Source organism: Populus alba, chromosome 5 (assembly GCF_005239225.2).
Source record: "Populus alba chromosome 5, ASM523922v2, whole genome shotgun sequence".
Lineage (NCBI taxonomy): Eukaryota > Viridiplantae > Streptophyta > Magnoliopsida > Malpighiales > Salicaceae > Populus > Populus alba.
The window spans coordinates 12,628,939-12,642,267 of NC_133288.1; the positions used below are offsets into that span (position 1 = coordinate 12,628,939).

Genomic DNA, 13,329 nt, shown 5'->3' on the forward strand with positions numbered 1-13,329 from the left:
TTTTTTCTACTTAAATATTAATTAATATCATCTTCTCTTATTATTAAATTTTTACTGTTTTGGTTAGCTTTATTATTTAAATAGTGATTCATCTATTTATATTTTTTTAGTTTTAGAGTACTTCCAAGAAATTAGTTTAATTTAACTCTAATTTTTTCCCTCTTGTATTTTATATAAAAAAAATTTGTATTTATATTATGTTTTTATAAAAATAAAATCATTCATTATTAGCAGCGAGAGCGCAAAAAATAAAAAAGACAATTAATATAAAATATTTGCTTGATCATTTATCTTTTGCTTTAATGGTAAAAATTAGCTTCTTGTTTTGATATTTAAGTAGCGTTTATAATTTTTTTATCTATTAATTTATTTAATTTTGAATTTAATTTATAAATTATAAATAAAAAATTTTTTTATTTATTGATTAAAAAAAGTATGATACATGGTCATTGTTTTCTTGCACGTTAATAATTTTTTTATTTATTGATTAAAAAAAGGTTAAATTTTAAAGTGTAGAATCTACCCATAAAAAAGGAATACCAATTTGGAGGTAAAGATTACCCACCTTGACTTTAAATTTCGTGAGGGTAAATTTCATTACCATATATAATAATTCTCATTGCCAGCCATCTAATATATAACAATTTCATATTCATTAAATGTGTGATGTTTCATTAGAATATACAGAGCTTCGAAGCGCAACTCTCACTTCCATCGAAGCAATTCAGCATCTCAATTAGTATTCCACTAGTTATTTCTTTGTACCAATTCACATTAATTATATGTTTTTTTTTCAATTTTACCTTTAATTGTTTTTTTACCTTCCATGACCTAATTAATGATCAGTTTATCAAGATTTGTTACATAAAGAAAAAATAAAACAAAAGATGATAAAAGCATAAAATAAGAAGAAACCATATGATCAATATCAAATTCACTAAAAAAAAAAATATATATATATGTTTAGTCCACTCGCTTTCCTTTTTCTTTCTTTATAATCTTTTAGTTTTTGTAATTTTAATTTCAATTTAAAAATTTATTTTTTTAATATTTCAATCTTTAAACTTAAAAAAAAAGAGAAAAAAATCACCAAATAATGACAAATAAAAGAGAAAGTTGTTAATTTGTTATATTCCAATAATAAAAAAATATCAATCTTGATGTGAATGGGTTCCATGTAATGATGGGGTCTCATTATAGTATTTTTAAACCTTTATCTGGCTGGAGAATGTAGATTAGAGTTGAGAAAGAATTTTTTTTTTTTTTTCATATTTGACTATGTGTTTTTCATATCACTGTTGGAGTATTTTGGATGTTTATTGTAATTTCAAGCAAATATCTTGATATTTATTGACATTTAATTTATAAGCATCTATTTTGATTATCATCTAATTAAATAAAAAATAATTTTAGAAAAAATAAAATTATTAAACCTAATAGAGTCAAATTACAAGTTTGACAAGTTGATTTTAGGAATTGAGTTTTATAAATTTATTTTAATTTATTATATATAAAATTCATGATTTCAAAAAATTAGTGCTTTAATTTGCAAGTATCTATTTTTGTTATTACATAATTAAATATAAACTATTACAGGAAAAAACAAAAGTTATTAAACCTAAAAACAAATATTAAACTCAATATGCTCCTTTATATAAATCACTTGTTTGAGAGGTTAACTTGGATTGATTAAGAATTAAAATTCATAATTTGTTTTAATTAGTTTTTTATGAAGTTATCGTGTTCTCAAACAAATATAATATTTAATTTTATAAATATCTATTTTTGTTGTTGAAAAAAAAAAAAAACTATCGGAAATCAATGAATCAGAAACATATACAATAGATCCAGTGCTGGACAGAAAGAAGAAAAAGAATTTGGAACCTTAAAAGTAATTCCCTAGCTCAAAGGGGCATGGAGGACGTTTTGTATGTGACAATGTACAGGCTTCGGGTTGTAAGCATGAAAGGTTTTGAGCATAAACTGATGACAATTGGAATCACGCCCCTTGAACAGCTAGTATTTGATCACATGGTGACGCAGCCAGAGATCATACATGACCATATGGAATGCATCATATTTGACAGGAGGCGAATTCCACTGGAAATGCTTCTGTACCTGATAAACATAACATTAAGTGCTTGTGAGTTATTGCAAATCATTAAGAAGAAATTCAAAGTTGCTGGTGCTATGTAATATGGATTTTTGAATTTCTTCTTAAATTATTTGAGTCGTAACAAAAATCCATAATCTGGCAAAAAAAGAATCACATTTCAAGCTGCAACGGAGAGGGCTCTACCTTCACTAAATTCTTATGCAGTGAAACGAATTTATTGTCGGGTATGTCCTTCAGAATTTGCTTGAGTCGGTACACATCCTGCTCCTTAAGTATGACGGAAAATTTGTGCCAATCAAGAATGTCATTGAATGGCAGGTCATAGTAGTTGGACAATATTACTGCAAGAGAAGTGACAAAAGTATTCAAAGAAAGTGATTCTCAACCAACTATTTGAACAACAGTTAAAATTGCATGAAAAATGTTTGTGTTTATAGGAAGCTTCGTAACTATGGAGCATGGTTCTAAAATAAACTATCGTTACATAACATATGGCCGTTTCATAACAGAGTACTAGCCTTCTATTAATTATCCGTTATATTTCGGCTGTAACAGGAGGAACAACCATTACACTTGAGAAATTATTTTTTTTATTTATAAATTTATCTTTTTCCTCAGTGCATGTTATTTATTCACAATCAAATGGTTTATATTGATTTATATAAACACCGACCTTAGTATGTTAGACATTTCATTAACATATATTTGCAGGTACAAAGCTATAACCATGAGCCATAACACCCGCAACAGCCTGCTTCCTTGCGACAGCAAATGATTACAGAACTGAAACCATGATTTAAAACCATGTTATGGAGTTTTCTGACATCTTGCAAGTAATCCCAAGAAATTATCCAACTGCAACTTAGTCATGCACGCATGCACACACATATATAAAGAACTATTAGTAATGCTAGGAAATCATTTGTCCTTCGTTATAGCAAAAAAAAATTTTCCATGCATCATGCAAGGTGTTCCTTCTATCATAATTCAGGGGCAATCAGCATGATTGCTAAGCCCCAATTAGATACTAAGAGAATATGAGCATGCACAAAATGAGCAAGACTAAAATAACAAATACATGTCAAATTTCCTTCATGTATGTTTTTTGTTTTCAATTCATTTTTTATTTTAGTTTTTAGTTTTTTCAGGTGCTTAACCATATTCTCCAGGTATTTAAGTCAGGGTTAATGAAAGGGACCTTGTTAAAGAATCAAAACCTTTAATTTCATATTTTGAGATATGAAATTATAGAAACATATTTGTACCCATTCTTGGCTATCAAAAAAAGTTGCAACAGTTGTAACACTTACCAGGAATACATCCATAATGGATTGAGTCAGCTATGCGTGCACTATTAACCTGAGATCCACCAGGGCATATACAGTATTTAGATCCATAAAACCTCTTTTGATAGACAAGATGTCCAGTAGCCCTATTTATTCTGTTGTTTGAAATATCTAGTTCAGTATCATTCTCCCACACACGTGCTAGTATAACTCTAATTCTAGAGTTTCGATGGCCAGCCCAAAAACCAAGAGTTGTCCTGTAAAGCAAATGAACTCAAGGGTGAATTCTATCCATTTGGAAAAAAAAAAAAATTCAACACCTATCTGCACATATGCCTATCTCAATTGACAGCAACTTTATCAGGTAAGGAGTCAATCAAAAAATTGTGAAAGTTATTTTCATGGAATGAACATGGACGCAATGACAAATACACACTCAGTATAAGTTTCCAGCATGTAACCTTTGTCAATGATAAATGACAACCGCAATACATTTGGGCTTGTATTTTTTTTTTCTTCAGTGGTAGGTAGCATGTGAGCTTCTAATATTCATTGGGAAGCACAAAATAAAAACGCAGAAATAAGGATATGAAAGCTAAAGAGTTAAACATTAATATTATGAGTCCACTTAAAAAGAAAAATTGAATTCTATTAATGTCCTCAATGTACAGTAAGATGTTAAATGCGAAATAAAAAAAGCCCCAAGATTCACAAGAGATATCCTGTATTTTCAATTTTAGTTGTCCATAATCAATCATCAAAATGACTGCTAGTGTCCAAACAAAACAATGCTGCTCATGCAAAATGCAACAACGCTTCTTAGTCTACAGAAAAATGGATACAGCCATGCCTTTACAAATCCTAAAAAAAAAGAGCCTATAAAACCTAAGTTTAGAAGAATAAATAAGTCAACATTTTTCACTTATTGTTACCTCTTCTCTACATCATTTCCTCCAGCAGGAAGGGCAAATGGCTGGAGGACCTGAGGAAGAGCAACATCTTTGTGTGGAATGAACCCGACATCATAGCTAGGGGAGCACACCACTCTGATTGCATTCTTTATGAGAAACGGAACTCCTTCAGTTGCTCTTACACCAACATCATGACAAGTGACGAAGAAGTGATCAGCACCCAATGTTCTATTCCAATAGGGATACTTGGATTTCAAGCTTTCCACATAATTATCAACAATAATGGTCATATTCTCATAAGATATTCCCTGCACAGAACAATGAATTTCAGGTTTGAAGCAACTTCATCAATCAGAACAACCAACAATGCAATGCGGCATCTTTAATTGATTGGGTTAGTAATAAAAAGGAAAAGGTAGTGTCAGATAGCTATTCATGCATAGATTTAGGCATTTGTCATGCCAATTTAGATTTAGCAAGCAAGCAGAGCTAAGGGAAACTAATGTAGAAAAATAGGAGCCATCATCAACAAAGGGTTTCCTCACTTGGAAAAACAACATTTATCTATCAAATGCTTGTCAGTCAAAATATGAAGAAAGATTTATTGTAAGTGGGTTTGCTCTCCATGTTATCATCCAGGATCGAATCCAAAAGGGGCCATGCGAAGAATAATTTGTCATGGATGGCCTGCATAAGAATCGACAGGGAAGGGGCTCAGACCCGGCGCGTGAAAGGTAGCCTGATGACACACTTACAGTTGGTGCCCAAAAGAAGAATATCAAGAAAAATAGTTGGGTAACAATTCCAGTAACACACTGTAGTGAAGAAAATGTAACCAAATAAATATTTAATAAAATTCATACTGAGAATTACAGAAAGACAGGCAGGAAAGTCAGTCAATGTAAAGCTGAAAGCATGACTAGAGAAATGCAGACAGATGCAGCAGCAATTGCTAAATAAATAAATAAAGACCTTGCCGCGCATCTTGTGGCAGGAGATGGGAATAAAAAATAGGTCGGCTTGATCAGGATCCTGTGTTTGAAACCTGCTCTCTCTTATGTTCTGGAAAAAGTACCCTTCGCTCGCGTATTTGCCAGTCAATTTCCTAGGTGTTTGATAAAATGTATTTGGATCTCCATCTGGATATATAAAAATCATGAAATTCCTCTCCATTTCCTCATAATTCAATTTGAATACACGTGGCGAATGATACAGATCCGATATCTCGTCGTCGTCGTAATCTTCAACCAATATAGTCGTCTTCTTGGTCACTGGCGCTAAAGAAATGGTTGATGCAGCGATGGAAGAAGAAGAAGAAGAAAAATAAGAGGAATGGAGAGAATTGAAAGAAAGGTATGTAAAAGAGACGAGCGTTAGGATTGCCAGAGTGCGGAGGGATCCTTTCAAAGAACACATGGATTGCCGTACTTGTTGCTGTTGCTGTAATTGTTGGGACAGCTTTCCGGCTGTCATTGCCGGAGGAGCCAGTGGTGGGAGATTTGGGTTTTTCACTGGAGTTTCAGATCGGTGGACTGTTCTGGGTTTTTTGCGCTAATAATTGGGTACCTGTTTTATTTATTTCACCGCCTCAATCCCTCAACTCAAATACCATGCCAAACGTCTAGTAGTTTTTCTTCTTGGTATTTGATGTGATTATGGCTGTTTTTAAATAATTTTTTATATTAAAATATATATTAATAATATTTTTTTAATTTTTAAAAATTATTTTTAACATTAGTATATTAAAATGATTAAAAAAACACTGAAAACATATTAATTTAAAGTTAATAAAAATATAAAAAGTTTTAATTTTTTTTTAAAATACAGAAATAAATAGACCTTAAATAAATTATTTTTTTTGTTTCATAAGTAAATTGTTATCGAGTAAACTACAAAAATAAACTAGAATATTACGTCATTCATCATATTAGAAAAATTACATGAATATCTATTTTACATTCCATGCTATATTTTAAAAGATTACAGTTTATATTTACACTCGATGCCATATTTTCAAAAGTTATTTATTTATATATATATATATATATAAACATAAAAAAATTATCTAATAAATACATAGCATACTTATAAATACAAGAATATAAAACACAAATAAAACAAAGCTCGAAGAAATCTTATTAAAATTTATATTAAGGTAAATGCAAGAGATATGGATTTTAATGAAGGTAATACAAAGATGAGAAAATGATGTGTTTTTTCCTTAAAGTTATTGGTCTTATCTGCTAAAGAGTTATCTAAAAAAAAAAATTTGTATTAAACAAGGAGAGAAACACCTATTTATAAGGGAATATGACAAATTTGAAACTTTACAAAGTCTTTTCAAAGATTGTTAGATGAAGTTGTATGCCTTGTCTCTCTTCATTGGGAGTGATTTGTTGTATTTGCAAGTGGAGAAAAACCCTATCTTCTTTGCCAACATAATTTTTTAGACTAGGAGTAAAAAAAGCTAGGAGAAGATGGGTCTAAATGAACCTGTCATAAGAAAGAGCAAAATAAAAAAATAGATCATAAATATTTTTTCCCTCTAAAAACTCTTTTGTTTTTAATAGCATATGTACACATACGCATAAATGTCTAAGATTTTTATATATAAAAAAAAAAAGAATGTCAAAATAATCATCTTCATTTTTATCTTCTAAGCTGATTATGAATTCTGAAGATGAAGAGGAAATAGATTCATTAGATTTGAAGTCAATTTGTAAAAGTTGCTTCATTTCAAAATACTCTTCTTTTTTCAAAATAGCTCAAACTTAAAGTCTAATTTCAATAAAACCTCAACTACTCAACAATAATTTGTTCATCTAATAACACTATGTAACTAGTGAAGTTTTGACTTCATACAAAATCACAAATAAAAACCATTAAACAATTTTTTGGCTTTTCGGCTGTAACATGTATAAGAAAATGCCTCCAGCAACTGCGACATTGAGAGAGTCAAACTCTCCTGTCATTGGTATGCTCAAAAGCTCACATTCATGTTGAGCTTTTTCTGAAAGGCCATGCCCTTCGCTACCCAAAACCAAGCACAATGGTACCCTGGCAAAACAATCTGCAAGCCCTTGAGATAGCTGCGACACGGGTCTCGATTTGTCATTACAGTCTGGATGGCCAGCTAGCATCTTCATCTGGTATTCATCTTTGAGAGCTTCAAGATGATACCAACTGCCAGAAACTATGGGGATCTGAAAGGACGCTCCTCGGCTAGCTCGGAGGACTTTACTATTGAATGGATCACAACAACCAGGAAGTAAGAACACCCCACCCTGTTGTCTATCATCATCGATGTTAGCCCTTCGGTTTTTCAATTATGAATTGAGAAAGCAGTGGACAAGAAAAATCTATTCTAAGGAATGCATAGGATGTAATAATTTGTCCAAAGGGAAGTTTCGTGAAGGCATGATATTACCTCCAGTTCAGACAACGAGTAGGTAAATTGCAATGACTGCAGCCATCTTATTGCAACTAATAGGTGAATTGAGAGAAAAATATTCTCAAAAGTTTCAAATATATGGTCCACCATGATGATAACATTGGAGGGAAACATTTGAGTTCAATCGTAACTGATGTCATTGTGTGAATGAAATGACTTCACAACAACCTTGGAAAACTCAGAATGGAGGTTTGCTAATAATGTATACTGGGTGTTCAGGATAAAATGCGCTTAATCAATGGGAAAAAATAAAAAAGAAGAAGAAGAAAGGGTTCAGAAGCAGATAAAAAAGATATAAATAAGATTGCACTTGGTGCTTACCCATCCCAATGCCAAAGCTGATCTGAGTAATGTACCAAGGTTACCTGGATCCTGCAGTGAATGACACTTAAGGAGTTGGTAATGAAAACACCCATGACATTCCTCAAATCATTTCCTAAATCACAATATCATGTTTAAACTGCATTTTTTCACTTCATCATCCAAGGAAGAACAAATTTTAGCATCTCAAACAACAGGAAAAGTAATTTAAAGGTTCACAGGTGTAAAATAAATTCCAGTGCGACTGCACAACAAATAGCTCTGATTAACATGATGTCAACACACTGAAGCTGTTGTTTAGATGGCATCATTTTTATCCGACCATAGCAATATTAAAAATTGAGTTTCAGAAATTGATGTGAAAAATGAAATGAAGAACGCAAGAATAAGTGACCTCTAGAAACTGATCGGCCCTTAGTCTGTTTGTTTATGGATTAGTGAGCAGGGCAAAAGACTACACCAAGCAATGAGCTTATTCTGGCAGCAAGGCATTCCATCTATCTATGTGATTAACTTTATATGTTTTGACATGATGAGAGGCAAATTTTAAAATTTGATGATGCCACTTTACCAATCAAGTAGGCTAACACAAGTGAAAATGGTAAAGTAATTGGAAAAGATAAGGGACTTCAAGAAGAACTGGTGAAAAAAAGTTTGTCAAAACGTAAAAATTTTGTCTCGCTAACGTATTAATCCACCACAAATTCAGAACACATGTATGATCCTGATAATCTGATACCATTAATTAAAAGAGGATCAATCAACTAAAAAGAGACATTATCGGAAAAGTGCTCGTGTTTATTTTACATCTCTAATTTGGTACAAAAGATAAAGCTATGTGTTCATTCAATCCAATTGGTTTACACGTCCATTGATATTAGGTGAACGCTTTTTAGGTCAATTTTCTATATAGTTCAAGAGTTTCACATTGCCAATTGTTTTGCTTCTATTTTGCCATTGATTGTCTCACAGAAATACTAGAAAGATCAGTACAAAGAGCGGAATACAAGACAATGGCTCCATATGTTAAGACGATAACATTAAGGCAAAGGAAAGATGAGAGGCAAGGCAGGTAATTTTAGAACCAGTTATCACCCTTTGGTGATGTTTTATGATTGGAATTGTCCCCATCTTCCTGATGGCTTCTCTGCATAGCTTTCTTAATAACAATTGTTAATCACATTCATGAAGGGAAAAAAGGGAAGAAAGATAGAAAAGTAAGAACTGTTGTAGTGGAATAACCTGGATTCCCTCGAGGACTAAAATTCGGTGCGGAGATGGGAACCATTTCCGGCTACAGTCTTGATGATTGTCTACAACAAAATAGGTGGTAGGAAATTTCATGAGAGCAATAGCATCAACAGATTCAGTAGATTGCAACTGTGAAAGCTTTTTCATCACGACAGAGCTCACACGCACAACACGAGCAGAGGACTTGTCGTCGAGGACTTGGGAGACCTCTGCTTCATCAAGAAGAAGTAAATATTCCAATTCAACGGTCCTTTCTTGCAAGGACTCTTGAGATCTGTGTATCTCCCTGTTTACATCACGTCACTGACTCATTGTTATAATAATCGATTGAGAGTAATTTGTTATAGAGCTAGCCGATGCAAGAAATGGATTACGAGCTAAAAAGAATTCATCAACCACCAGCAAGCATTTGCGTTTACAATTACGTGACTTTGAAACCCAAAATGATTTATTCAAAAAATAAAAAATAAATCACACCACCACCTGATAGGGGTAGAACCCACAACAAGAGCTGAAGCATGAGAGTGGCGATAAGAGGAGTTTTGTTGGAGCTTGAGACAGTGCTTCACAAAAGGGTTTGAAGTGCTTGTTATTGATTTTACATGACCTCCTGCTGCTGCTGTCTTTATTATTATTCTTGGTATTGGTAATGCAAATCTTGAATTATCGCCGCCGCCGCCTCCTCCTCCTGTATTGTCAAAGCAATTATAATAATAGGTTTCAGTAGTTAGCTTTGCCTTCGAGTATCGGAGTTTTACACAAGCTTGAGCTGGTATCCAGGAACCGGATGCGTACGCGCTCTGCATTCTTTCCTTTTATTATTTGTTCCTATAATTCCTGTTTTCTATTCACACTTTACATCAACCGTTTTTCCTTTCTATCCCCTATCCCTGAACGCAGTAAGGACGGATTTTTAAGTAAATTAACTTACGAGAGAGTTTTTTTATTTTTTTTTATTCATTCTTTATATATATATATATATATATATATATATATATATATATATATTAACGTTTGTTAAAGCATGAAATATTGTTTAGATTATTATGAAAGTGAACCATCTCAAAATCTTCTTCTTTTTTTCATTCACATCATTTTTTATTGGGTTTTTTTTCTCTTGCATCCTTTTTTTTTTTAATTGAGTTGTTTTCTTTATATTTTAATAATTATAGTTTGATTTCGTAAAATATTGAAATAGTATTTGAAATTATAATCATGCTAGGCAATTTGAGATAAGAAAAAATATTATAAAAAAAATGAAAATACAATATAAAAGAAAGACAAATCAATTATGGATCCTAATAGTTTCCATAATTTTTTCTTTTTTTTTAATTTTTTTTGTCACTTGATTTTTTTAAAAAAATATTCAATTTAATCCTTTCATATTAAGTTGACTACTTGACTTGGGATTGGGGTTGGAATTGGATTTGATGTTTTATTTCAATTGGTTTTATATGGAGCTCTCATAGTTTTAAAAATAAATTTTAATATTGAGTTAATGTTCAATTTAATAAAACAAAATCCATTTTTATTGATTCAAACCAATTAAAATTTTAGGGATTCAATTTCAAACTGAAACAAACATTCAACTTCTTTTTTTCTAAGAAATAACATATTTATATTAGCTTCCCTACTTAATCTTTGGTTGGAATCAATAGAATTGTTATTATTTATTGTTACATGCAAATCTTAATTTATTTTCTTGAATGCACGTATAAACTTTACAGTTTGTAGTTAAAACTTTTACTGAAAGTATAAAGACAGTAAACAATGTTTGCACCTTTTTTGTGTTGAAAAAAAAAAAATCATCCTATAATGTAGTGTGAAGAATCAAACTAGTTATAGAAATATAGTTAAGAAGCTCACAATATTATACAATGCAACTAAAGGCCCCTTTCTTTTGATTTTATGTTTTGGAATTTGTTTTGATTTGCATATTTTTATATATTTTATATGTCCGTAGAATATTCCAATAATAAATTAAAGATTGATTTTATGAAATATAATTTTATGTTATTTAAAAAAAAATAGAACAATGACCAAAATTAACATGTGAGAAAAAAACCTTTTTCCACTTGCATTGTTCAAAGTGTTCCAATAAAAAATTTTCATTTTAGTCACTTAAATTTTATCTCTTATATAATTGATTAATGTTTTCCTTTTACTTTTTAACTTTTACATTTCATTTATGAAACCTCATTTATTTTCTATTTCTATACTTATCATTTATAAAATTAGAGAAAAAATCGTTAAAAAAAAATGAGGAAAAAAACTCACAGGTGGTCAAATTATAGCCGCCAATAACTATAATTTTAGTGTTTATAGATTTATTTTTGAGAGAGAAATTTAATAAAAATAGTTTGTACCTTAAGCATGCTTGAAAAAGCATATCAGATTTCAACACATTTTTTATTTTTAGTTTGGTTAAAATGTGTTTTTTAATTATAAATAGTGTTTTAAAATATTTTATTTATTTTTCATGTTTTGGTATTAAAAATAGTTGAAATATAAATTTTTATCGTCCAAATACCCATACCCCTGATTTTTCAATCACCAGAGTCCTCTTATAATTGGGAAATATTGTAATTAGATAACCCATCATCTTTTTCATTAAAAAAAATTAATAAATTATCTGCCATTTTTAAAAAAAAAAATCAAGTATATGCCTAATCTTCTAGCCCAAGCAAACTAGGTTTTTAAATTTTAGCTACGTGCTTGGGTTGTCCTTTCACCATAGGCACACTTGCCCTTTTTCTTTAAATGATCCTTTGCATTTTCTATTTTTTTTACATTTGTTTATAATTAGACTCTCCTTATTTAAATAATTATGTAACTCAAATACTATTAAATTTTTTAAATTATAATAGTAATAATTACTTTCTAAATAATTATTATGAATCCAATATGCATATATTTTTAAAAGTTTTGTTCATTAATATTTAATGTAAATAAAATATATATTTTTGTTGTAAAATGTTTTATACAATTTTTCATACATTTTTTTATACATTCAAATAAAAATTATTGATTCATTTTTTTTTATTGAGAATTGATTTTAAAATTATGATAAGTTTTTATTTAAAAAACGATTACATGTTTTTGTTATAAAAAAAAAAAAACACATGAATAAGAAAAGGGGTTTTGATTAAAGAGATACAAGTTTTTCCATTTAAAAAAATGAGAATTTTTTTAATATTTATTTTAATTTCTTTTAGTTTTTAATTAATAAACAATATTTCTAATAATAAATATATGTTTTGTGAAAACAAAATACATGAATCGAAAAGTGAATTTAAACTAGAAAAATATAATTTATGCTCTACTTTTCTTACGAATATCCATTTCAATTATCATATAATTAAAAAGAAAGCTGAAAAGGGCATCTATATTCATTTTACAAGGAAAATTAATTTTTCATTTTAATATTTAATTAGTATTAATAACTCTAATATTTTTGTTCTTGTCAATTTTAAAAAATTAATTTCTTGATACCAGAAAATGAATATACAAAACAAATATATGACTAATTGCTTAAATATTTTTTTTATAAAGATGAGTGTTCGGGTTGGTTTACACGCACCTCGACTATTTTCTTCTAAAGTTAATGACTGTGTAAGCCTCCAATGGTCCTGAGATTTATGAAACTCAAATTAATGATTTCTAAAAAACAAACCTACGAACTGATCAATTAAGTTATACCTCTTAGTATTTAGTTGCTTAAATATCTTATTACAAGGGATGTAATCAAATTGTACACTAGTTAGTGTGTATTCTATAATTTCTTCTAGTGAGACAAAGATTGACTCCTAATGATTTGCAATTTCTTCAATATAACTATTAAATAGAAGAAAGTTATCCCCATTGTATTATACAAAACACAATAGATCTCCTGTTGAATAAAAAGAAAAAACACAGAAAAAAAGAAATAGATGGATAATAAAAAAGAAAATCAATTTTATATTCACAAAAAATGACAAGAATATTTTCAAAGAA

The 13,329-nt window shown here is 29.9% G+C and overlaps 2 protein-coding genes across 2 annotated transcripts; both read right to left on the reverse strand.

The window, feature by feature from the left end:
• Nucleotides 1-1,753: 1,753 nt before the first annotated feature.
• Nucleotides 1,754-5,916, reverse strand: LOC118045813 (probable glycosyltransferase At5g03795). Its single transcript, XM_035054529.2, has 5 exons — nt 5,286-5,916; nt 4,335-4,621; nt 3,427-3,659; nt 2,300-2,457; nt 1,754-2,118 (listed from the first exon to the last, which is right to left on the reverse strand). Exons 1-5 carry the CDS (start codon nt 5,784-5,786, stop codon nt 2,017-2,019), a joined length of 1,281 nt encoding a protein of 426 aa, XP_034910420.1. The 5' UTR covers nt 5,787-5,916; the 3' UTR covers nt 1,754-2,016.
• Nucleotides 5,917-7,074: 1,158 nt separating this feature from the next.
• On the reverse strand, nt 7,075-10,227 carry LOC118045773 (uncharacterized). Its single transcript, XM_035054491.2, has 4 exons — nt 9,820-10,227; nt 9,328-9,622; nt 8,086-8,136; nt 7,075-7,597 (listed from the first exon to the last, which is right to left on the reverse strand). Exons 1-4 carry the CDS (start codon nt 10,140-10,142, stop codon nt 7,196-7,198), a joined length of 1,071 nt encoding a protein of 356 aa, XP_034910382.1. The 5' UTR covers nt 10,143-10,227; the 3' UTR covers nt 7,075-7,195.
• Between the last annotated feature and the right edge of the window lie 3,102 nt (nt 10,228-13,329).